Genomic DNA, 27,548 nt, shown 5'->3' with positions numbered 1-27,548 from the left:
ATCCATAATCCATAGTCTAAATTAACTCTTGTAATGAACGACATTTGACAATGATCCCATGCAACTCATAGCATAATTCTCATTATTTGACAAACAATCAATAAAACATGTCTATCTTTATTGTGTTCGTGAGACAAGAAATCTTATTAAATATTTGCTAATGCATTCCATAACCATGTGACTAGCAACTTTTCAATTTGAATGTGAAACTTTACTCGTTCAAGTCCTCCATTCCATTGAATCTATATGACCTAATAACTCAGTCTTTACCCGTGTTCAAACTCACTATAATATTTAAGGTAAAATCTTTCTTGCAAAATCGTTAAAAGTTTAACTATTTCTCCCATCATCTCCATCATCAGCCACCTTACTTGAATATTTAGCAACAAACTCCTTGAAGGTGTATTATTTTGCATAGACCATCGCTATCCATGTACAATAAATTTATAGGTCATAGGCAGCAAACAAAATCAGGATTGATTTAGAATTTTCATTCATGATTCAAATTCTATTTATTTCACTTGTAATTTTGTTGAGAAAATGATGGGACATTGAGAGATTCTGTGTATAGATTGTTCTTTGAATTATCAGATTGCAACAGATAAAAAGAAAAGAGTATTCACTTTTGTTAGGTTGATCAGGTAAATAATTATTAACTACCCTCTACTTTTTCAGCTTCAAAACTTTAACTTCCATTAATAACTCTCTTCACATGATGTCTAGGTTAGGAACCAGAAAAAGAAACTCAACACAAAGACGGTCATATGTGTTGGTTCAATTCAACTCAATTTTTCGAGAATTTCAATTAGTTTACCATTTCTCAACTAAACCCTAAATTTTACGGTATCATTCGATGTCTTCAATTTTTAGTTGGTCCCTAAAATTCGAATAATAGTCTTTTGCGTGTCGGGAGTTTTTAAAATTTTCACTTCATAGTGAAATAATATTTGTTCTCGAAATATTGATTTAATTTGATGTTTTGCAAAATGTAAGCTTGTTGGACTATAATGTGATATCTCACATTGGTTTGGGAGGAGAACGAACCACCATTTATAAGGGTGTGGAACTTTTCCCTAGCAAACGCGTTTTAAAGTCTTGAGGGGAAGCCTGAAAGGGAAAGCCTAAAGAGGATAATATTTGCCAGCGGTGGATCTAGGCCATTACAAATGATATTAGAGTCAGACACCAGATGATGTGCCAGCCTTCTTGCTCTTCGTCAAAGAGGGTAGACACGAGGCGATGTGCCAGTAAGGACGTTGGGCCCCAAAGGGAGGTGGATTTGGGGGTAGTCCCACATCGAGTGGAGGAAGAAAAGAGTGCCAGCGAGGACGCTGGACCCTGAAGGGAGGTGGACTGTGATGTCCCACATTGGTTGGGGAGGAGAACAGCGGTCACACATCGATTGGAGGAAGGAAAAACCCTGAAGAGGGTGGAAATTCAGACGCCTTTTAAAACCTTAAGGGCAGCTCGAAAGGGCAAGCCCAAAGAAGACAATATCTGCTAGCGGTGGATCTGGGCTGTTACCGATAGTAACCTTAATTATTTAAATTTTATATATTTTATATAGGAAAATATGTTCCTCTATGTTATCTAAATGAGAAAAGTAAAAAATAAAAATATATATAAATAATAGAAAGAAAAGGCTTTGTATATAAAAATCAACCGGTGGAGTGATTTATTGCCATTTGCTTTCAAGGAAAGAAAAGTATTTTCTTTTTCTAATATTTTATTATTGTTATTATTATTAATAATATAATAATAGTTTGAGATATTCTATTTTAATTCTGAATTTTCATTTAAAAAAAAAAAGATAATAATAATAATAACTACAAAGTATTTGGTCCTTATAATTAGGACATAACTTTATTTTGAAAGTATTACTATTATTATTATAATATATATGGGAAGGGATAGATGCCTTATGTAAGAGAGGTGGAAGAGAGATGGGGGGTACCCCCCACTATGCCCCCACCTTGTTTTGTATTTACAGCCTAACACCTACTTCCACAACTCTCTCTCTCTCTTCTTTTCTTCTTTTTCTCTCTCTAAATGTGAATCTTATAAATAAATATTTGTAATTTTTAATGTTATTATAAGGTCATGAATATGGATGGCATAGAATGAGGTGGGGTGTACAGTAACAAACACCCATAATGTCTTTACAACCCAATCACATGTGTCCATGTGTATGGTGGTTCCAAATTTTAAGTTTTATTATTATTATATTTTAGAAAAAAAGGTGGAACAACCACATTGGATCTCACACACCCACTTCCACATTTGTAATCATCATGTTTGCTTATGTTTTTTACTTTCACCTTTCAATTTTACTTTTTAACCGCAGATAATATCATGTGGAGGTTTGGGATCATTTTTAAAATAAAAATTACCAATTATTTATTATGAAAGGACTCAAGTTGTGAAACACAAAAAGGGTGGGTTAGTTCACATGGGCATGTGATGTGAATGTCACTTGCATCTTCTGGATTAACCCCTTTTTTTTTTTCTTTTTTTTTTTTTTTTTTTTTTAATTTTATATTGAAATTAAAATTTAAAATTCTGAAAATAAATAAATATTTTTGTATGAGTGAAAATTTTAGTTTCAAATTCACGTCATTTTCTTTCCTTGTTTTGTGGGGGCTGAGGGAGGGGTGAAATTTTGTCCACAAATTATTATTTTTAATATATATATTAGCTATTACTTAAATCATTTTGTTTTTATAATATATATAATATCCTGACATGACATCAGAGGTGTGAAAACAAGACTCCCCTTAACATAACCTTAACTATGAACTCCACCCATTATAATATAATGATTCTTCTTCTTTTTTTTTTCTTTTTTTTTTTTTTTATACATTTTTTTTATTATTTATAATTTATTTTTTAATTAAGAAAAAAAAAAAACAATATCAAATATGTGGATAACTTAATTACCCACGTTTTTACTTATTAAGTACTTTTCAAAAGCACCTTTGGTTTTAGAATAAGCTTGGAATAATAATAATAATAATAATAATAATAATAATATAAGGTCTTTTTAGAGAGTAGTGCTTTCAAGGTAACCACTTTTTTTAATTCTCTAATTTTCTTTTTCTTAATCATCATGTACTTATTAAAATTACCTAAAATGCCCTTCAAATTTACCATAAACGGTTCAAATACCACCTTTTTTTTTTTTTTTTTTTTTTTTACTATTCTAAAAGTAACCTATTTTGAATATTACTGGGTGAAGTTTGATTAAATTACAATTTAAATGGTACTTTACTTAAAAGTGAATGTGGGGTTGAAAGAAAAGAGTAAATTAGAAGGGTCATCAAAAGCATGTGCTGAGGATTTCTTGCATTAATAGTGTTTTTAATGCTGAATTATCACTTTTCACATTATTATTATTATTATTATTATTATTATGCCTTTTTTTTTTAATTTTTTTTATTTAATATCTAAATAAAGAACACATACACATTGAATTGCTGCAATTGTGGACATCATTGGAACATGAGAGCATGTGATGATGAAGTACTAAGCTTTTTGTGTGTAATATATATATATGCTTAATTCTATACTAATCATAAAGCTTCTAAGCTTAATCAAATAATGATTACCCACTAACTTATTGTAAACAATTAAAAAGAAGTACAAAGTTAATTAAGAGAAGAGGTACATTTTGTATATGGGCCCCCATGTGGGCCCAAACAATTCCCCAAAAAAAGCCCATTATGGGAGGCCCCCCATGTGCCCACACAACAAAATAAAGACCAAGAATTTGTGTATCTCTCTCTCTCTCTCTCTCTCTCTCTCTCTGATGTCAACCTCTCTGATGTTGAGAGATGCAAATGGATAAGAGGATAAAGCTTGGGCTGTTTTTTCATTCTTTTAACGATTCAGTTGGGCCTCTATATGGGCCTCTCTATATGGGCCTCTCTATATGGGCCGCTACATGGCTTTGGAAATGGAGACTCCAAGGGGAATATTTAGTTCTTCAAAAACAGAGTTCAAATCCTGTGAAGATGAGAGCATCTCCTTTTCTTCAGTTGTGATGCTATGAGTTCATTCTCAAGCCTCATCCTCTCATTTTCCAACTTCAAATTTTCCAATTCCCGCTCTCGTTTCTTCTTAAATCGCTCCCACTTCATACGTTCGTTCTCCAATTCCAATCTCCCTATTTCGATTCGAACCCGTTTCTCTTCTAACTCAATACAATGCGACTCGATCCGTAGCTGTTGTAACTGACAAATTCTATCAGTTTCAGCTGCAACTTGATTCGTTACAAATCGAGCACCAACTGTAAAGAATGAAGCAATTCTGGTTCATGAGGCAAATGCAGTCTATTACCATTATGATAAGAACACATCTCCTCATAGAACAAATGCTTGGAGTTTAGAATCTTCCTAACATCATCCTTTTCCTTTGCTTTCAAATAATCTATCTCGTCCAAAACCGCAGGGTTCTCGACAACTTTGCAGGACGTCCCCCTACCGAGCATATCATTCAGTCTCTTATACCTTTTGTTGAGATCATTAAATTTATCCTCACATTACTGGGGCGAAACATGATAACCTCGCTCGCCCATTATCTTCGAAACCGATTTCCACTTCCCCTTCTTTTGTAACACTACAAGTCTCCTTGTCCCTAAGCTTCCACATCCAGAACCAGAATCCTCTCCCATATAGGATAAAACAGTAATCAAGAGCTTCACCATCTTGTTCGTCCACTTCACACGCTGCCATTGCGATCCATTCTTCTCGTTACGAGCATCATTATGAACATAGATCCCCTCCTCATCTTCATCGCTTGTCATATCATTGCCCCTCTCCCTGTTATCATAGTCGCCAAGTCCAATCCAACGATCCCTCTGTTGCAAGCTTCCCATTGTCAATGGAAAGCTGCCACGAACCGAAGATTGATATCGACTACTATCATGATATTGTGGGTGTTGATAAGGAACCCTCATAGATCCTTGCCAGTCACCACTTCCATAAGAAACCCCCCCGGGAATCATGGATGCCTTCAAATATTTCATACTCTAATTCACGCCCTGTTTGGATCCAAATAGAAGCATAGTAGTTCTTATTTTCCCCTGATTTTGAATTGCTTCAATCTATCAATCAATCTATCAATCAATCTATCAATCAATCTATCAATCAATCAATCAATTCCAGTAATCTAAACCCTAACGCAAGCGAGTAATTCTCCCAACAACATCAATCAATCCAAACAGAAATCCATTTGCTAAATCAAAGTTCCAAAACCACATTTAAATCCACAGAAAAGCTTTTCAATCTAAAGAACATCACAGATAAAGAAAGAAACGGCATTAGGGTATTAAAATCGATTACCTGAAAATGAGGCGAAGAACTCCGTAATCAGTGTTAGAGTATCAGGTCTGATGAAGAACCGCAAATCAAATTATAATAATAATAAGAAGAAATGAAGGGAGGGAAGGTTGAGAGAACCCATTATAGATTATTAATTTAAGGGCTCGCTTGCCAATGAAATGAGCGTAGTGCTAATACGGGAAATTATTATGATATTGCGAAGGCTAAATGCCCATATTTGGATAGGCCCCAATTATTGGGGTGCCTGCAGTATTTTAACTAGTAGAAATCTTCATTAAATTCCAACCTCCTGCTGCAACCTTTTCACTCTCCTCATTAACTACAGAACAAATCTAAATGTCAATATCCAAACATATAAAAGTTCAACTAAAGTTGAGACCTTTTCATCAATTTTTTTATTCTTTATAGGCTAGTGTTTTGTTTGTATGTGGCATGTGATTTCTCATATTTTAGGAACCACATGAAGGAATCTAAGAACCTTAGAGACAATATTGGAAAGATATAGGGGTAAGGATTTTGAAATTTTAGATTCGGTATGCCTTGAGTGTTATAAGTTATGAAATTAGTTTATAAGGTATTATGAGGTCGTTTATGTAACGACCCAGATCCACCGCTAGCATATATTGTCCTCTTTCGGCTTTCATTTTCGGGCTTGCCCTCAAAGTTTTAAAACTCGTCTGCTAGGGGAAGATTTCTACACTCTTATAAATGGTGGTTTGTTCTCCTCCCCAATCAACGTGAGACAGTTTAGTACAAAACTCAGGAAGGAATCTATGAAAAAAATTGATTAGAAGTCGGAGTTTTGATTGAATCTTAAGAACAGTACGATTTTAAATTTTGTTCTAACAACTCTCCATAGTTACTAAATTGAATGAGGATAATTGTATTGAAAAATTGGATTAAAGTTCTTCCAACTTTAACGAAGGAATCCAGTTTAATCAAGTTATATAGAAAAAGATATGAATATTGAAAGAAAATAGAAAAAGTACATTATCGTGATCAGATTCTCGAATTCTATTTGCAGATGCGTTGAAGAGGGTTCGAAAGGAGGTGCACTTGCGCGAAATAACATCATCGATAGGATTCAGAAACTTGTACCTTCAAGCTTAACCTAGGTCAGTCGTATAGGATAGTGCGTCGAGGTGATTTTGGTGCCTCTATCGTGTGTGACAATGGACCACACAAGTAGACTTTGTAGTTTATCAACACACAGGATCGCTCCCCCGGATTTAGTGTGAATTTATAGTCTTGTGCAAGGGTTGCAAACTATCCTCACACAGATGATGTTTAGGAGAGATAATACATATTATCATTTATGAGATGATTATGATAAGGTCACGCTTCCTGCTGAATAGACTAACGATTCACTTCTAAGGTAATGTAGTTAGCTAAGTCTAAAGAATAGAGAAGTTGGTTCACCACATAACTCAAATAAGTCATATAGTAGATCCACGTGCCAGAATAGGTGAATAACTTCCAAACCCCGATTGAGTTTAAAATATGATTGAGTTTCATGAGATAGAACCTACCGGCCATAATTTAATGTTGATCATTGAAATATTCTTTCGCAGTTGATTGAGATGCAAGGGAGAGTAGGTTAATTATCTTTTGAGATATCATGGATTCCAAGAGAGAAGGATTTCAATTGGCAGACTAGTGACTAAGAGGGGCAGGATAATGGTTGCAGATGGCACCATAGTGAAAGTCCTAGAAGTTAAGACAACTAACCTTTGGAGGTATCAAGAGAGATCCCTCAAGTACCAGCGCTTACCCAGGACGTGCCACTAGCACAACCTACCAGTACTTTCACCCTAGAGTCCATGCAGTTGTTTATGACAACCACAATAGATAGCTAGACTAAATTAGAGGGACAAAAGTTGAATCCAGTGACCTTGAGGGATTTGAAAATCTACAACTCACCCTTCTTTGACGATGGAAAGGTAGATCTAGTAGCCATTGAAGCATGGTTGGAGGCAATAAAGATGACCTTGTAGTATATGAAATGCCCATACCAGTTCCAGGTGCACTAGACCACTAACATGTTGAAGGGTGAAACATATTTCTGGTTGAAAAGCGCACAATGCATGCTCAGTGTCGATGGAGGTGCTATGACATGGCCCCTATCTCGTTGTCACAACATATAACAACCATACTACATATTTAGATATGAAGCAAGGTGATAGAACAATCAATGAGTATGACCTCGAGTTAAACAACTTTTCCCAATTTGCTTCATGAGTTTGCAAATATAGATAAAAAAAAAGATTGACAGTTTTATCTAGGGTCTTAGAGACAAGATTTAAGGCTTTGAAGTGGCCCAAGCTTTATCAAATTATATCACAATATTGTGAATAGCTATTGTGATAGATATAAAGAGGCATAAGGGTAGGGTAAGCAACTAGAGACTCTCAAAGCTTTCTTAGGACAGAAGAAGAGACTAGATATGAATTCCTTTTGGTCGGACTCACAGTATCATAAGTGATGGACCTCCCACCCATGTTGAGCTGTAAGGGCAAGAATCAACCTTATCGTATCTAGTCTAACCACAGACGCGAAAACTTCCACAAAATCAACTCCTTATCATTGCACATATCCCTTCACCACGAGTCTTGCTTTATGCTTGCTGACATTTCCTTCACTATTCTTCTTCAACTTAAACACCTACTTCAAACCGATGGGATTGTGTCTGGGATGTACATTAGTCAGTGCCCACATCTTGTTCTTATCACAGTCTCTTGCCATATTGTCTCAGTTGCTGCATCACGGTAAGATGTCGGCTCCTCACCTGCGAGCAACACTAACTCGTCGGGTTCCAATTCTTCTTCAAGTGTATTCGCATAAATTTCAGCAAGAGAACGAAACTTCTTTGGTACATCCTCTATTATGGATCCTCATGTGCTCTCGCTTGAGCTCTCTTGTTTTAGAGAATTCATCACGCCTTTCAATGTCATCAATGATGACATGTGTGGATTTGTCAGTACACTTTCTAGGTGAATTCTATAACAGTTTGCTTGTTGTCGTCAACGCTGCACAATCTCACTTCTTCTCTTCTTCAACTATGACATCTCTACTTACATAAATTTTCTCATATTACGAATAATACAGCCTCTGTGTCTTCTCATTCTCTATGCCAAAGTACACTATCTTTTGTCTTCTTTCATCAAGTTTTTTGATGTATGGCTTTACTGGCTTAATATGTGATGTACAACTGAACAATCTTAGGTATTCGAAGTGAGGTGCCTTGCCGAACCATGCTTCGACACTTCATTTTTTTGTGGAGTGTATGGTGCGGTAAGTTGATACTTGATACCTTCCTCTTCGCAAAACGTTGAGAAATTCTGGGATAAGAATGCGCCACCTTGGTCGGTATGCAAGATTTTCAGCTTGTGATCATATTCATATTCAATGAGTCTTTTGAACTTCTAGAACACACATAATGCTCTCCTTTTTCTTCGAACATATACACTCAAATCCAACTGCTATAATCGTCAAAAAGTAAAAGAAAATACTTGCAACCAACAATCGACGATGGGTTGATTAGGCCACATGAATCTGCATGAGCTAGTTGTAGTGGTCGCTTAGCACAAAAACTGATTTGATTTGGGAATCGCAGCCTTGCTTGTTTGAAAACAAGGCAAATTTCACATAACTAGTTCGGGTGTATGAAAACTAGGTCATCTTCTTCTCTCTCGTCATTTTGAGCGCCTAAAAGTTCACGTGCCCAAGTCTTCCATGTCATAACCAAGTTGGGTCTGCAAGTGTCGTCAATAGAGAGGATGGATGGATCTTGTATAGGCGATTATGTGACTCCTCATCACACTTCTACTTGAGGCACTCTACCACATAGTGTCCATATTCTCCTCAAGAGTAACATTTGATCATACTCTTGTCCTTCATAGGGTTGCCATTGTCATGGGTTTGTCAATATTGTCATAGCCTCCTTTGCCACCACGTCCTCGGCCATGTCCGCGACCACGTCCACGACCTCTATTTTCCTTATTATGGTTATCACGTTCCCTTGTACCTAAAAAAGAAGAGTCAGCCGCATCATTCTTTTTGTTCATGCATATCCACTCCTCATGTGCGAGTAAGAGGTGTTTCTCCTCCTCTTTGTCTTCATAGCCACGAAGTCTCTCCTCATGGACCTTAAGACAACCAACGACCACCTCAACTGATATGTTCTTGAGGTTGTCAAACTGCTTGATGGAGGTAAGAATCTACATCGATCTTAGGGGAATAACATGAAGGAACTTCTTAACGATTGAGATCTCATCCACCTTGCTGCCTAACAAATGGATGCCACTAACGATCGTCATCAACTTCATGGAAAAAACGTCTATTGATTTCCGTCCTTCATGTGGATAGCCTCGAACTCACTCTAAGGTCTGCACTTTTGCTTCCTTAACACGTTCCATACCCACATGCATTGTTTGCAACGTCTCCCATGTTACTTTTTCCGAGTCCTTCTCTGCTAACATGAGAAGGGCGTCGGTTAAAAATCACATGTTTGTTTAAATTGCTGTCAGTTAGTATCTGATTAAAACTCCTTATAGTTAGGAGTTGATTTAGTTTTGATTTGATTTAGTTTTTGATTTGTTTACTACTTTGTTACCAGATTTTAGGCAGATTTTTAGGTAGAATTTTTAATATCTTTCTATATTATCCGTATATATAGAGCATTCTTGCTCTTCATAATACAATCTTCTCATTAACCATTCAATCACTCACTCTTTCACTAACAATTGGTATCAGAGTTGTCTTCTTAAGAAATCTTTGAGATCAAATGGAATGGGAATCATGTTTTTCAGCTGTTGCACCACTAGTCTTCGATGGAGACAATTATCAAATGTGGGCAGTTCGTAAGGAGACATATCTGGAGGCTTTGGATCTTTGAGAAGCAGTAGAAGATGATTACAAGGTTCCTCCACTTCCACAAATCAAAGCATAGAAGGAAAAGAAGACAAGAAAAACAAAGGCAAAAGCTTGCCTATTTGCAGCTATATCTCAAATGATCTTCATGCGAATAATGTCCCTTAAAACAGCAATCAAGGCTGAATATGAAGAAGATGAGAGAATTAGTGGAATGAAAGTCCTGTGTTTGATTAGGGATTTTGAGTTGCAGAAGATGAAGGAGTCTGAGTCGGTGAAAGAGTACTCTGACAGACTTCTCAGCATTGCCAACAAAGTGAAATTGCTTGGTTTTGTGTTAAATGATTCCAGGATCGTTGAAAAGTTGTTGGTCACTGTTCTAGAGAAGTTTGAAGCCACCATTATTACTCTGGAGAACACTAAAGACCTGTCAAAGATTTCTTTTACAAAGCTCTTGAATGGTTTACAAAAACAAGAGCAAAGGAGATCTATGAGGCAAGAAGGGGTGATTGAAGTTGTCTTACCTGTTAAGCATCAAGACAACCACAGGTATAAAAATAAGAAAAATTTCAAAAACCAATCGACAAATAAAGATTCATCTGCCAATTATCAGAAGGAAAAAGGAGGTTTCAAAAAATCCTATCCACCTTGCCGCCATTGTGAGAAGAAAGGTCATCCACCATACAAGTGTTGGAGAAGACCTAACGCCAGATGTTCCAAATGCAATCAACTTGGACATGAAGCTGTGATCTATAAAGTCAAAGGTCAGGTGAAAGAAGTAGATGCACAGGTAACTATTCAAGAAGAAGAAGATCAATTGTTTGTGGTCACTTGCTCCTCAGGCACAGAATCAAGCGAGAGTTGGTTGATTGACAGTGGGTGCACAAATCACATGACATATGACAAGGAGTTTTTAAGGAATTAAGAGACACTGAAGTTAAGAGAGTGAGAATTGGCAATGGTGAACACTTGGAAGTCAAGGGAAAAGACACAATAGTTATAACAAGCTATGAAGGTATAAAATTTAGTCTAGATGTTTTATTTGTACCTAAAATTGATCAAAGTCACTTAAGCGTTGGTCAGTTACTTGATAAAGGATATAAAGTGTTGTTTGAGAATAAGCAGTGTGTGATCAGAGATTCTAGTGGCAAAAACTTGTTCAATGTCAAAATGAAAGGAAAAAGCTTTGCTCTAAATCCGACGACCTTTATATCCTTCATCCAACCATGCCAACATCATTCAATTCATCCAACCATGCCAACAGTAGAACCACTTATATAGCTGGCCTGAGTCGAAGTTACAAGATAATCCTAAAGCTGGTTCAAAACCGCTCCTTAAATTTCAATTTCACCTATGTAAACCCATGTCATCAAGTTATGGCATGATATACAATTTAATTCATCCAACGGTGTCAACTAATTCAACTTTTAGCCAAAAGGTAACTTAGATGGACCAAGATGAGGTCATACTCACTCAATTGCTCCCGAAAATATAAAAACTACTTTGAAATGGTCTAAAACAATAAGAACAAGTCCCAAAAGTTCGAATAACTCAAATACGAGCCAAATATGTCGGCTACGTCGAAATAGAGTCACCGAAACCGAGCTCAGCCAACGTTAGAAGGCACGTGAGTCAGAATATTGATTTGGTTTGGTTATGGGGTGACTATGGAGCAGGATGTCGCAAGGGTTGCCGAACCAGGTTCGGTTGCAGGTAAATTTGGGTGTGCGGGTCACTAAATGCCCATGTTTTGATGAAGCATGGGCTCTACATGCCTTTACATTTGAACCTTAAGACGCCTTTCATCAGGACCACCTTCAAGAATACTATGTTGTCCACTCCAAATCTTAAGCTCCTACGCCTCTCATCAGAATAATTTTTCTGTCTACTCTGATTTGTGCGCATTCTCGCCCTGATCTGTTGTACGGCGTATTGGTAGTCTGGACTAACTCGAATCCCAGCAACTCTCATTCACCTACCTCGTCCCCAGCAAACTTAGGACCTACACCATTTCCCCTATTATGCTTCAAACGGTGTCATCTCAATAGTTGCTTCGAAGATGTTGTTATAAAAGAACTCCATAAGATACAACTTAAATTCTCAACTACCTGCAAAATCCAACACACAGGCACGCAATATATCTTCCAAGATATGGTTCAAATGCTCCATCTAACCATCGGTTTGTGGATGGATACCAGTAATGAAGTCAACGCGAGTACTCAATGTTATGAAAAACTATGATAGATATTGGGTGCACAGCGTGGGTCTCAATCTGACATTGTCGATACTTGCACTCCATATAGTCTAACAATATCTCTCATGTATAGTTAGCCTAACGGTCAATAATATAGGTATCCTCCCCAAGTAAAAAGTATATGGACTTGGTAAGTTTTTCAACAATCATCTACATCATTGTATATCCTTTCAGAATTTTTGTAGACCCACGTTGAAGTTCATTACTATATTTCATATTTCCAATATGGAATGCTCAAAGGTTGCAACAACCATACCATCTTTGGTTGGTCATAATCCATCAACCATCACCCCTTAAGGCCATAAATGAGTCTCTTGAGATAACTCCCACTTGTTGATACATCATTAATTTTCTAACAACCTACATTAACTCATGGATCTTACCTAATTACCCTTAAGATCATAAATGAGCCCCATATAAAGTTTCATATCATTTAGAGTTCTTTACAGTCTTGAAAATATCATAGAATTCTTATAGAGTACTTTTGGTCATTTACCGACCCAAATCTTGGTTTAAATCCTCCACATATTCCAATGACCTTGAATATTTTCATAATCCTTCTAAACCATCACATAAGGAAAAAATTTATACTATGCAAAGGTCATTTGGGTCATAAGCCAGTGAGCCATGATTATAGGGGATTTTAGTCATGTTTTAGCTACCCTTGGCTTTGCCCCCTAACCTAATCCAATGACCACAAAATTTCATACATAACCTTGTCATGTCATTTGAAGCTTTCCATTACAATTTCATGAGGAAAAGAGTCCATTTAGTAGGTTCATGGCTCAGGTGCATCCTTGAAATCAACATTCATGTGGATACTAATGCTGGAAAAATATCAAATATTTAACCCAACCTTAATTCCAACCCTTTTTTTAAAGTCATTTAAGATAACTTGATTTCTTCTATTAACTAGATTAATGGTTTAACCAATTTCATGTATTACTTGGACTTTCAAGTCACATCCTCAAAACCATGCTAAATTGGACTTTCAAGTCACATCCTCTAAACCTTACTAAATGTCCAACAACAGACCCATTTACCTATATATCCTCACAAACTAAATTTAAAAGATTCCCCCGGTAGAAAGAGGGTACGGATAATTGGTATTGCAGAGGCATAGTGGATATCATTACATGTAATAGAACTTGGGATACTAAATCCAACTTCAAATAAAGGGTCTTGGAACGTTGACTACCCCAATACATTTGGAACATCTTGAAATGGGCTATTTTTCTAAAAAAGAAAAAACAAAAAATAAAAAACAAAACAAAGGTTTATATTGAGGTATGAAATATATTGGTGTAAGGGTATAGGGAAGATTACCATGGAACTTTTAGTTGATTTAGAGACAAATTCTACAATTGTAATCATGGCGATCCTTCGCCCAAATCATTCTTAAATTTAAGACATATCCTGAAAGTCTCGTATTGTAGTCTATCTCCATAAAATTTCTATAACACTTTGACCATGATCGTAACACCTCATTGATACTTTTAAATCACCTTAGAGGCTCTCAAAATGCAACCTTGACATCTTTTCAACCCATAATTGTCATCATACTATTATATAGACATTATTCTCATATTCTCTAGTAGAGTTTAGGTGACATCTCCGTAGTTGGCCTCGTAACGTAAGTGTTGGGTTATGGAGCATGCTGCTTATTTATAGCTCGTTCTACGGTTCTACGTAATAAAGCTATATGTGGTAAATGTCATATAATGTAAATGGTCATATATAGTGAAACAATATATAATAAAAGGTTATAGATGATTATATATGGTAAAGTTATAGTAAACTGAACCATATATATACAATCTTAGTAGTGCTTTTAAAATGTACTTTCTGCCTTCTCTATATTGTCTCTTACCGTCCATACTTAAAGTCATCAATATAAATCTTTATTCAATTTTCCTCCTCTCATTTTCTCTTTCCTGTTCTTTATGATGATCTAGATCGTGTGTTGTGTTATTGTGTGATCCTATGCACTGGTATCAAATTTAGGCGAGATTCATCATGATCAGTGAAGATCGAAAGCTCAAATGTTGGAATTGAGAAGTTTGATGGATCCGATTTCGATTTTTGGACGATGCAGATTAAAGATTATATGTACGAGAAAGATCTTCACAAACCCCTGTAGGAGGTGAATTCGGATACAATGAACACGGAGCAGTAGAAGCTCAAGGATCGGCAGGCCTCAGGGTTGATCTGGTTGACGCTATCAAAAAATGCGGCGTTCAACATCATCAAGGAGAAGACATCATCAGATCTGTTGAAGGTACTGTTGAGTATGTACCAAAAAACGTCGACTATGAACAAGGTGTATTTTATGCGGAGATTGTTCAATTTACAAATATGTGACGGTGAATCTATTGCTAATCATATAAATGAATTCAATATGATTGTAAGTCAACTGAGATCGGTGGAAATTAATTTTGAATATGAAATTAAAGCATTGGTTTGATGTCATCTTCACCGGAATTGTGGGAAAATAATATTTTCAGACCCTCTGCAATCAAAGCAAGTTCACGATTAGGAGTTTATTGATGAACCCCTCATCATCTCTATATAACAGCATAAATAACACTTGCGTAAACGTATCATAAAAAGAGATATAGTATAGTAATCTAGACATACCTTCACGTAGATGTGTCTTTTCCCATCATCAATTCTCACATTGCAGACTTCTGATTTTCTTTCTTCATCAAACCTTCAGTATTATTCAATTCAATCATAATGAGCAACAAATCATCGAGTTTGGTCAAGAATTGAGGGTGATATTATCTACTAAACTTCCTCAAAACCCCAAAATCGTACCTTACATTTCTAAGTTCAATCTCCTTCTATAGTCCCTCTTGGGTCACGAATCCTTCCTGAAAGTGTAAATCGTCCTCTAACGAGTCTATACCAATCAACCACGATCAATTTCATACCCTGCAGAGTGAGAATTTAGAATATGAAACTCTAAAGCCAACCCATAAAAGTCATCTTAAACTCGAAACACGTACTCTCCCTTCACAAACCTGGCTCAGCTACTGTTGGTGGACGGAGATGGGAAAAATTTGTCCGTCTCTACCCTGCTCCAGAGACGTTTCTACCGTCAAGCTGATTTTGAATCAATTTAATTTAATAAAATAATAATAATAATAATAATCAAATTTCATTAAAAGAAAATAATTTAAAAATCTATACATTTCTTTAAGTACTAAAAAAAGGTTTATTTTCAATCACTTTTAGCATGTATTTTAAAAATGTCAAAAGTTTAATTAATTTTTTTTTTCTAAATATAGAATAAATTTGACTTTCCTTTAAATTATGCTATTTTTTTAATTATTATTTTATACCTTCTTAAATAAATGGATGACTATTTAATTTTCAATTTTAAAAATTGGGTTAGCTTTCTTTTATCATTTCTTTACCATAAAATCTATTATTTGGAAGAAAGTATTTAAGTTCTAAATAAGATTTGAAAGTTTTCTTTTATCATCGAAAGAAAGGATTTAAATTCTAAATAAGATTTTAAAAAAACATAACATTTTAATGATTATTCGACCATTTTCATGTTCTTAAATAAACGTTTAAAATTTTAGTCATATTCCAAAAATAAAATAAATTAAAGTAATTGAGGTATGCTCTATTTCCCAAATTCAAGTTAAATAGATTAGAAATGCTAAATACTAACGAAATGAGATGGACCTCCTAATAGGAAACGACTCCCGGTGATATTTGGAGCAACTTCGAGGGAGGGAAGACAAGGGTACTCGCAACTTCGAGGGACGAAAGACAAACGTACTCGCAACTTCGAGGGACGGAAGACAAGGGTACTCGCAACTTCGAGGGACGAAAGACAAACGTACTCGCAACTTCGAGGGACGGAAGACAAGCGTACTCGAATTTAGCGAAATACCGGCTAAGGCCAACCAAGTATGGTTGGACGACTTGTTTGATGCATGAGACACGTGCCTGGTGGCCCTTGTATCTGTCATTTATGCTTTATATTTATGACGTTGTGACTATATTATATGATGATGATGTATAATGTATGACGTATGATGACATAATTGAGTTATATGATAATGCCATATGATATTATATGATGTTTTATGATGATGTTATATGATGACGACGATGCATGACAACATGACGATGTAAACCGAATCTTTAAATAATTAATTATTTATATTTATATTTATATAAATGAAGATTCTTAATTAATTATTTATTTATATATAATTAATTATCTCTCTTTCTATATTTGTGAAAGGTAAACGGTACTAATTAATGAACAAATTATTATCAATTATGAGCATTAAATTAATTAATTTTAATCATTAAATAATATTTTTATTTCAAATTTCAACTTTCACCATCAAAAACTAAATACTTATACACATTAAATAAATTGAAGTTATTTTATTATAAATAATAGTTTTAATAAATATGGTATTATGTCGATATAAGTTAAATAGAAAAAATTTAAGGAAACATACCCATTTTAATTTATGTTAATTTTTTTTGTTTATATTAATTTATAAAAATAAAACAATTTAGTGTATTAACATTATTAATTTATATTAATTTTTTGTTTATATTAATTTATAAAAATAAAACAATTTAGTGCATTAACATTATTATCCTAATTTTTCGATATAAACAAAGAGAAAAAATAATAATAAGATACATATAACTACTTAATTATTATCAATTATTTTATTTCCACAATGTTTCCAAATCATCGTTACTTAGAACATTTACATCGATATGATCAGTAAGATATATATTAAATCTTAATTTTATTTGTCCTATTTGTTTTTAGAAATCACAGCCAATCATGATTAAATCTCATTAAATCATGACAATTAATTAGTTGAGTTAGAAACTAAATGCGAATAATTTATATGAATTCTAGGAAATCACATTAGATTAATAATATTAGATCAATAAATTTATATCAGTAGACAAATAAATAGATTAAAAATAAAATGGCAAAGAAAATTTGTGAACAAAATTAAAAGGGAGTAAATATAGATAAAGAGAAAAACAAGAAAAGCAAAAGGCCACATAGTAAATAGAGATAAAGAAAAAAAAAAAAAAAAAAGCAAATATAGAGAACAGGAAAGCACAGAATGACTTGAATAACTCTATCAACTTCTTTATACCAGAAAAACCATATAAAATAAGATTTTTAATAAAAACATAATTATAGATATATAACATTTCAAAACTTTTAACAATGGACCCATGTAAATTAGAAAAATAATTTGATAGAGTTCAAACTTGAAACTGATGTCATGAGCTCACCTAGGTTGGCTTTGATTTCAAATGACAGAATCAAACTTTCATTAATGATAACTTCTAGACATCAACCTAAGCTAATCAAGTAAGTGGTCTTACTATTGACATAGTTATATTTGATGTTGACACGTGCCTCGTGGTTCGGCACGTGTCATATATATTGATATGTGTGAGTTGTTTGTGGATTGATATGTTTATCATATGTTATGTATATGTTGTAATATGTGAATTAATGTACGATGTGTTCAATGATATGTTTGAGATAGGATACGATAAGGATGCACAAGACGAAATGTGACGATAGGAGTAAGATACGTTCATGAAACGTTAAGGTTAGGTTACATACCGAAGTGCTATGGATATGAGAGATTGATAAAAGAATATGGTTAGGTTATGTGTAGTGAGGGATATGGGTAGAAAGGGATAGGTTTGTGATAGATTGATAGAACAATAGCGTTAGGATACGTTCATGTGATGATATGACTAAGGTACGTTCATGTAACGACATGACTGTGATAGATATAAGACGTTAAGACTATGATAAGTGAGGGAACGATATGACCAAGAAGTGTTTACGCTATGATATGATTATGATACGATATGTGTATGACGGATATATTTATATATATATATATTATATATATATATATATATATATATATATGTTGTCATATGATATAAAATATGTTATGGTATGAGATATGTGATAAATTGAATTGTTTATGATATGATATATTGTGATGCAATATGTGCAGAAAAAAAGAAAAATGACCAACAAGGGATGAAAAATATTTAGAAAAATTACAGAGTTTTCGAAGAAAATAATAATAAAATATTCGGAAAGTGTCAAATTACCAAAATACCCCTAGAAGGATGGATAATCACGAAAATGCCCCTCTAATCATAATCAGAGCATCTACCGTGACCATTTGAGCAAAATCTTTCAAACCTTGAATCTCAGCCGTTGGATATGATCTAGAAGACGGACAGATCATCACATCCAGCGACTGGTATTCAAAACCAAAGTCGGTGAGGCTCTGATCGGAGTAGATATTTCCAACAAATATTTCATAAAATCAAAACCGCCAATTCACGACGATTCTGGAGCTTTCAGTGTCGGTTTAAGCTTCTCCTATAAAGTCTTAAGTTGGGGCAACAATATGGAACAAGAATCGAGCAAGGTTGAGAGCCCATTCAAGAGTTATGAGCGTTTAGATTGTGGGTCTCCTACTCTCTGATTTCTTCAAAATTCGAGAGCAATTCTCCACCATTTCTCCCCAAACATATTCTTATAGTTTCTAAGCAAGATTACCCACAAGTTCTATGAAGGAATGAAGTGCTGAAAGTGCCCAGAAACCATTTCCCCAATTCAATCCCCCATTGAAGAACTTAAAGGAAAGCTTGAAAATGCAATCCGGGGATACACGTGTTAGGATCGCACAACAACGCACACGCTCGATCTAGATGATCACAAAGAGAAGGATAGAGAGAATTGCAAGGAGAACTCTGGCTAAAAGAATTTTTTATTGATGACTTCAGGCATGTACAACGAGAGTACAGAGAATAGAAAAGTACATTTCAAAGCTTTACTAGACGGGATATATATATGGTTCAGTCTACTAAATATAGCTTTACCAGATTTAACCATCTACTATATATAGCTATGTACCATATATAGCTTTACCGGATATAGCTTCACCATATATGGCTTTACCAAATATAGCTTTACCGGATATAGCCATTGACCAAGCTATAAATACAGGGAGCAGACTCCATAACTCAACAACACGACGATTCGTCGAGCAAGAACGATCCCAATAAGTTTCTGCACCTCCACGGAGTGTTTCCGTTGAAGCCCACGAAGAGAAATAACCTCGGGAGCGTGCCCAATTGAAGGAAATCGATTTCGGGCTTAAGTTGGGGATAAGTGACGAAATTCTATCTACGGTCCGTGCCCAATTGAAGGAAATCGATTTCGGACTTAAGTTGGGGATAAGTGACGAAATCCTATCTACGGTCCCTTTTCCTTCAAATTAAGGATTTCTTTAGCTTCAGATGAAGGATTTGAGTAATTTTGATGAAGGAATCGAGAGTCGAAACGTCGTAGAACAAGTTACCCAAGAGATCGAAAATCCAACGTTTCGGGAAGTTGCATACCGAGAATGATCTCTCAAAATTAAGGTCCCACGCTCAAAGAATGTCCTCCAAACTAATTCATGTAGCTTGAGGAAAGGATATGGAAGAGATTCCATGGAGAAATCGGGCCTTGAAAACCCCTAAAATTGGTTGCCCAATGATGAATCCCCTGTTTTAGCTCTGGCGAGAAAAATGATTTTGGACGAATTTTGGTGGCGAAAATCTTAGGCTACGATAAAGAAGAAGAAACTAGACACAATAAGGAGTCTATGGAAGGAAATTGGAAGTAATTCGGATACCGGAAGCTCAAGAATGGAGGTTCCGAACGTCGACGATGAGGTAAGTAGCCACATTGGATTTTTCTTAAGAAATACTTGTAGGAATTGCTTGGATTTTCATATGAACCCTAAACGAAGTATGACACAAGGATATATGAAAGAAAAATCCAAAGAACCGTGAGTTAAGGCTTTAAACCGACCAAATTACTCGAGATTTAAGGAACATTAAGATAACCCACTAAATGAGCTCTGATGTCTATAAAATTTTATTGCTGAGCATAATATATTATTATAAGGTTATGTATGAAATTTTGCGGTCATTGGATAAGGATAAGTAGGTAAACCAAGAAACGGGGAGAAATGACCATAATGCCCCTAAGGATATCTACCTACGGTTCATGACCAAGATAACCTCCAAATGCTATGAAACTCTACAATAAATCTTATTTATGATGCTTGATTAGGTAATAAAGTTTGAAAACCATTGTAACTCGTTAAGGAGCAAAACCAAGAATTAGGGGTAAAACGACCATAATGCCCCTACGGAAGACTACCTACGGGTTAAGCCCTAAATGACCTCCCAACATTATGAAATGTTGTATGAATCCTTATCTCAAGAGGTTGTATAAGGAAATGAAGTTTGGGAGTCATTGGAAAATGTTAGGTAGCGAAACCAAGATATGGGGAAAACGTATATCACGAACCATGCAACTTTGCCTCCTAGGATGACGAAAGAGGTATCCACTAAATAAGAGATTCTCCACAAGTACACTTGGTTTCTAATGAGACTTTACGTGCACAAGACCACGTCGGGGCTATTCCTTAGAAGAACTTGTATGTTCCCAAGCTTGACCCAAGACATTATGCATAAACCTAGGATCCCCAAGAATGCATAGAAACACCTAGGTTAATGCAAATGACATGCTTAACAAGTTGCTAGGATCCATGCCCGGAGTAACTGTTATCTCCCATCACGAAGTGTACCACGAGACCCTTATTCCTCTTTAGGTGAGATGCCCTGCTATATGTATCATGAGCATGATGCCACGATGAACTTATTATCTCCCTCACCTAAATGAGATGCCCTGCATCACGAATTTTCAATAGGATGCCACGATTATGATAACGCCACCTATACACTCATGTAGAGAAAATTAAGGGTTACTTTGGAAGAGTTTTCAGGGAACACAAGGCATGACATGACAACCTCTAAGGCTTAGTTCCTGAAAACGAAACAAGTAGTCATATCCTAGCTCAAGGTTTAGAGATACTCCAACTTACTAACTATTCTCTTTAAGGCCTACTCTATATGACTTGAGAATAAGTTCAAGATTACAAGGTGGTTGGAGCAAGTTTGGAACCTAAACCAAGATGGAACTTAGGAAACGCTTAAAGGAAACATGTCAAGATTCAAGACCCTTCTAAAACCCTCTAAGGAGTCCATTATGAACTTATGACCTTCTAGAATAACTCATGCTAGTTATTACGATGGGTTCATATGATCACGAATGTATATAACAACTTACGCCTCAAGAAAATAAGAACCTTAGAAACGTACAAGATTAAGAATCAATAACAAGCTATACAACTACCAAGACAAGAAGAATGTTAGGTACCACTCAAACATAAGGGATCAAAGTTCTCAAGACTCAAAATTCAAGAATACTAGGTAATACTCTAAGCATGTCCAATTGTGGCCCATACCTCCCACCATGGGGTTCTTTCTAAGGAGACATTGTTTCCTCTTCTAGGTGGGATGCCCTGCATCGTGTTTCTCTTGCAGGATGTCATGTTTGGCCTCATTCCCCTCACCTAGATGAGATGCCCTGCACCATGTTATGATTTGCAGGATGCCATGTTCATGTACACACCGATCACGTGACCTTTATGGTCTATGCCATATTCATGCATGCGTCGATCACTTGACCTTTATGGTCTATCATGGGGAGTGACCTATGGCCACGATGGAGCAAGAAGAGAGTAAGTTACCCTAGCCATGAATCAAGAACCTCCTAAGACCTCCAGCGGTACATCATGCTTATGACTTAGACTACGCTACTTGGAGCGTATGAAGCCTTGAGCGTAGGTATTAAGACTGTGTCGCTTGGAACGCATGAAGCCTCGGACACAGGTCGACAAGTTTATGTCTAGTACCGTAAATCCTAAGGAAAGTGTCTTGGAGAACGAATTAAGAAACATAACAAGAACATACGACAAGAACAAGAACAAGAAAAGAAAGAACGTGGTACCCTAGCATATCAAGGACACGATTAAGAGCCTACAAGTAGGCTACTTACTGAGTCTTGTACTCATTCCTTATTCTCCATTTTTTTTTCAGGAAATAATGTGCTGGTCGAGGTCGGTAGCGGACTCTGGAGCAGGTGCCATAGACAAACCTCACCCGTCGTCCTCGACCCATTGTTTTAAGACGTTTTGTGTTCGTTCCTTATTTTGTATTTTAACCATTATGTTATATTTTAAATTACTAATGCGCCCACTATTTTCGTATAATGTAAATTATGTTTTAAATTTTCATGGTTTAATTTCGCAAAAAATTTATCGGTCATTTTAGAGTCATCGAGTCAGCCCGGTCCTTACACAAATTGACTAGTGAGCCCATACACGCATGTATGCGCTGTGTAGAGTATATGGTACACATCCAAGGTGCCCAATTAGAATAGTAGCGTAGGAAAAATAGACTGATATGATAGGTCCCGTCATTGCATTCGCATGTTCTTGCATTTAACCTCAATAGTGGGGTCACTTACTACTTACGGAGTATTTCTTCAAATACTCAAGCCACGTGATTCCTCTGTTTCAGGTGAAGGCAAGGCTGTAATAGCCCAAAAATAAATAAAGAAATAAAGAAATAAAAATAATTATAAAAAAATAGTAATATAATAATAATAATAATAATAAATAAATAAATAAATAAATAAATAAATAAATAAATAACATTTCCCCCTCTTCACTAACCTCTCGTCCCTTCCCACAATTATCTCTCCTCAGCCCATTCTTAGCCCCCACAAAGTAACAGCCTGATCAGGCTAGATCTGATTAAGGTATATATTAAATCTTTTTTTTTTTATCCTATTTTTTTTTAGAAATCACAACTAATTATAGTTAGATTTAAATTATTACAAATATTTAGATACGAATTCTAGTAAATCATGTCCGTATATCAGTAGCCAAATGAATAGATTAAAAATAGAATAACCAATCAAATTTGTGAACAGAAAACGCTTAGGTAAGGAAAGATTTGAAAACAGAATTAAAAGGCAGATAAAAAAAATGAAGATTAAGGAATTAAAAACCACAAACTAAATATAGAGAGAAAGGTAAATAGTAAATAGAGAGGGTAAATACAGAGAGTAGTAAAGGCCAGAATAACTTAAAATAGTTGTATCTACTCTTTTATACAACAGTAACTATGGAATTATAAGATTTTTAATAAAAATATAATTATAGATATATAACATTCCAAGACCTTTAACAATGGACCAGCGTAAATTAGAGAAATAATTTTGTAGAGTTCAAACATGAAACTGATGTCATGGTCTCACATAGGTTGACTCGGATTTCAAAGGACGGAATCGAACTTCCATTAAAGATATATTTGTGACAACAACTTAAGCTAACCAGGTAAGTGGCCTTACTATCGACATGGTTATATTTGAGGTTGACACGTGTCTGTGGTTCTGCACGTGTCATATATACTGATATGTGTGAATTATCAGTGAATCAGTATGCTTATATTATGTTTATGTTATTGGTGTTAATATAACACATGCAGAAGTATTAAAACTTAATTAGTTTAGATACTCACCTTTTGTAGTTCAAACTCCTTTTTCCTCACGAACCGGTTTCGAACCACCACTAGTGTCTTCTCCACTATCCTCCGGCCTTAGAATGAGATTGTGGAATCCGGTGAGTGACTAAACTTGGGAGGGATTTTGTATATGTGAAGAGAGTGTTTGTGAGAGGTTTTTCTCAAGGTTTTCCACCAAGAAGAAGAAGACTTCCATGTACCATGATCACTCTATTTAAAGAGTCATGTTTGCATGTTCATGCAAATTTGAGATCACCAAATTTTGACACTTAAAATTCCACTCAAATGTTTGGGATTATGTGGCAAGCATGCATGTTTGAATTAAACAAATTTTGACACTCAAAATTACACTCAAACTTGTGGGTTTTATTTGGAAAACATGCAAGTTAGGTTAAACCAAATTTTGACACCTCAAAATTCCACTAACATGGATTTTTCCATTAAATGAAGTCAACATTTTGACTTTCTTCATTTTAATTCAACAATTAATTTGATTAATGAATTTCAAATTAAAGTAACATTAAATGATTAATTAAACTATTTAATAAATATTTAATATTAATTCAAATGCCAATCCCAATCAATTCCGACACATAATTGATTAAGATATTCAAATCTTATTTAAATATCTTAGATTCTCTCCTTTTGTTTAATTCGTAAATTAAACAAAAATGCGGTTAAATATATCGTATATATGTAGCGCATATTCCCTGATTTGGATTCGAACACTTCGAACTCTCTCGTCACACTGTTCTATGGTTTAGTCCGATATGAGCTAGCAGAGGGACCTAATGGACCTATAGATCATGGGCTCCAACGATCCAAGATTAACCGGCTAAACTCATTAACCTTGTTAACCAACATTCGTTAACTACTAGGACACTCCACTATAGCCTAGTAGTTGCACTCCCCTCACTATAGATATATTTTTGTCCATTTGATATAACCATGATTAGTTAGTCGATCCTTCACAGGTTGTTCGTAACTAGAGCTGGGTAAATTTACCGTTTTACCCCTAAAGTTACTTCTTGTTCCTTATGTCTCACTAATCCTCTAATGAACAATTGGTTTGTGGTCCAACGAGTAAACCGAATCCCTCTCAGGCCAATGAGAGGGTGGGGCCCCTTGTTCAAGACTTGGAGTCAGTGCTTAAGGGAACTACCTTTCTTCTATCCCTAAAAGTGGGTAGGAGTGAGTTCCATCTTGCACCCCACGTCCCCAGCCATTCACCCAGTCTTACCCCTGAAATGGGAGGCCTATTGAGTCGGCGAACTAGAGCCACTCTCACCCATGCAAATCTAAGGATAATTCTGAATAAACAGGAGTTCATGGTTAGCTCAGGATTAAAACCGAGTTACCTAGGTTATCGAATGAAAAGAAAATCAGCCTCAACAGTATACGACATTATAAAGTGAGAGTGGTTTTCTTCATGGTTCGATCTTATGCAATACTCATTGCATAGGATGCCCCCACTCACATGTCTCCACATGTACAATTTAGTGATCACATTGTTTATATCATATACAAAAGTGGGCCGCATCCATAGTGTCCCCAGAATAAGGTACTCAGCCTTATCCTTATACTATAGATCATTTTGACTATATACTTGAACTCGATTCACTCTTATGTCTCTACATATAGTTCAAGTAATCATACTATAGCCAGAGGGTTCTTAGTTTATTGGATTTAGATTAATGATCGTAAAGTTCACTTTATTCAATTACAATCTTTACTGAATAAACAACAATAATAACTTTATTGAAAATAGAATATCTTTTTGTTTACAAACTATGAGTTTTAGGACATAAAACCCAACAAACTCCCACTTGGACTAAAACTCTAGTGGGGTTTTATAACGTTGAGTAGAGAGAAATACAATAAACTAGGGCATCACATACTCATGCCATTCCTCCCACTTGCCCTAGATTACATAACTCGTAGTCCTAGACTCACTAGGTGCCCTTCAAACACTTTAGCCGTGAGGGGCTTTGTAAATGGATAAGCAATGTTGTGCTCTGAAGCTATCTGTGTGACGATCACATCTCCTCGTTGCACAATCTCCCTTATGAGATGATATTTGTGATCAATATGTTTTCCTCGCTTATGGCTTCTTGGTACTTTTGAATTTGCAACTGCTCCACTGTTATCACAATAAAGAGTGACGGGAAGATGCATATTTGGAACAACATCCAAATCAGTTAAGAACTTCCTAAGCCATACAGATTCTTTCGCTGCTTCACAAGCAGCAACATACTCAGCCTCCATGGTGTAATCAGCAATGCAACCTTGCTTTATGCTTCTCCATATTATTGCTCCTCCGTTCAGAGTGAAGACAGATCCTGATGCCGATTTCCTCGAATCTACATCGGTCTGAAAATCTGAGTCAGTGTACCCTGTAAGGATCAGATCCTTAGCACCGTACATTAGCATATAGTCCCTCGTTCTCCTAAGATACTTGAGGATATTCTTAACGGCAGTCCAATGAGCACGTCCCGGATTGGACTGATATCTGCTGACAATTTTAACAGCATAGCATATGTTGGGTCGGGTACATAGCATGGCATACATCAGACTGCCGACCGTTGATGCATAGGGAATGTGTCTCATATCCTCAACTTCTTGAGGTGTCTTAGGACTTTGTTCCTTCGACAAATGAACTCCATGCCTGAAAGGTAATAATCCTTTCTTGGAGTCCTACATCTTATATCGAATCAATATTTTGTCGATGAACGATGCCTGAGACAATGCTAGTGTTTTGTTCTTGCGATTCCGAACAATTTGGATTCCAAGAACAAACTGAGTCTCTCCCAAATCTTTCATTTGGAATTGTGTCGCTAGCCAATGCTTAATGTCAGTCAGAAATCCCACATCATTTTCAATGAGTAGGATATCGTCAACGTACAACACCAGGAAAGCTACTGTAGAGTTGACTATCCTTTTATAAACACAAGGTTCGTCAACATTAGGTTTAAAGCCATAAGATTTGATCGCAGTATCAAACTTTATATTCCAGGATCGAGATGCTTACTTCAACCCCTAAATGGATCTTTTAAGCTTGCAAACCCTTTGCTCGTGATCCTATTCAATGAACCCCTCTGGTTGAGCCATATAGATACTCTCTTCAAGATTGCAGTTTAGAAAGGCTGTCTTAACATTCATTTGCCAAATTTCATAATCATAAAATGTGGCAATAGACAAGAGTATTCTAATCGATTTAAGCATAAATTAGAGAAATAATTTTGTAGAGTTCAAACTTGAAATAGTTGTATCTACTCTTTTATACAACAGTAACTATGGAATTATAAGATTTTTAATAAAAATATAATTATAGATATATAACATTCCAAGACCTTTAACAATGGACCAGCGTAAATTAGAGAAATAATTTTGTAGAGTTCAAACTTGAAACTGGTGTCATGGTCTCACATAGGTTGATTCGGATTTCAAAGGACGGAATCGAACTTCCATTAAAGATATATTGGTGACAACAACTTAAGCGAACCAGGTAAATGGCCTTACTATCGACATGGTTATATTTGATGTTGACA

General features: G+C 35.6%; 1 protein-coding gene and 1 pseudogene across 1 annotated transcript; one reads left to right on the top strand and one right to left on the bottom strand.

The window, feature by feature from the left end:
• Positions 1–3,504: 3,504 nt before the first annotated feature.
• On the bottom strand, positions 3,505–5,333 carry LOC111788911 (uncharacterized; annotated as a pseudogene).
• Positions 5,334–10,365: 5,032 nt separating this feature from the next.
• On the top strand, positions 10,366–11,133 carry LOC147793425 (uncharacterized). Its single transcript, XM_087121072.1, has one exon. It carries the CDS (start codon positions 10,366–10,368, stop codon positions 11,131–11,133), a length of 768 nt encoding a protein of 255 aa, XP_086977198.1.
• Positions 11,134–27,548: the final 16,415 nt, after the last annotated feature.

The sequence above is a fragment of the Cucurbita pepo genome, chromosome 2 (genome assembly GCF_057944985.1).
Source record: "Cucurbita pepo subsp. pepo isolate OVF chromosome 2, ASM5794498v1, whole genome shotgun sequence".
NCBI classification, from domain to species: domain Eukaryota; kingdom Viridiplantae; phylum Streptophyta; class Magnoliopsida; order Cucurbitales; family Cucurbitaceae; genus Cucurbita; species Cucurbita pepo.
The sequence above is the reverse complement of the archived record's forward strand: the minus strand, read 5'-3'. Positions and strand labels throughout refer to the sequence as shown.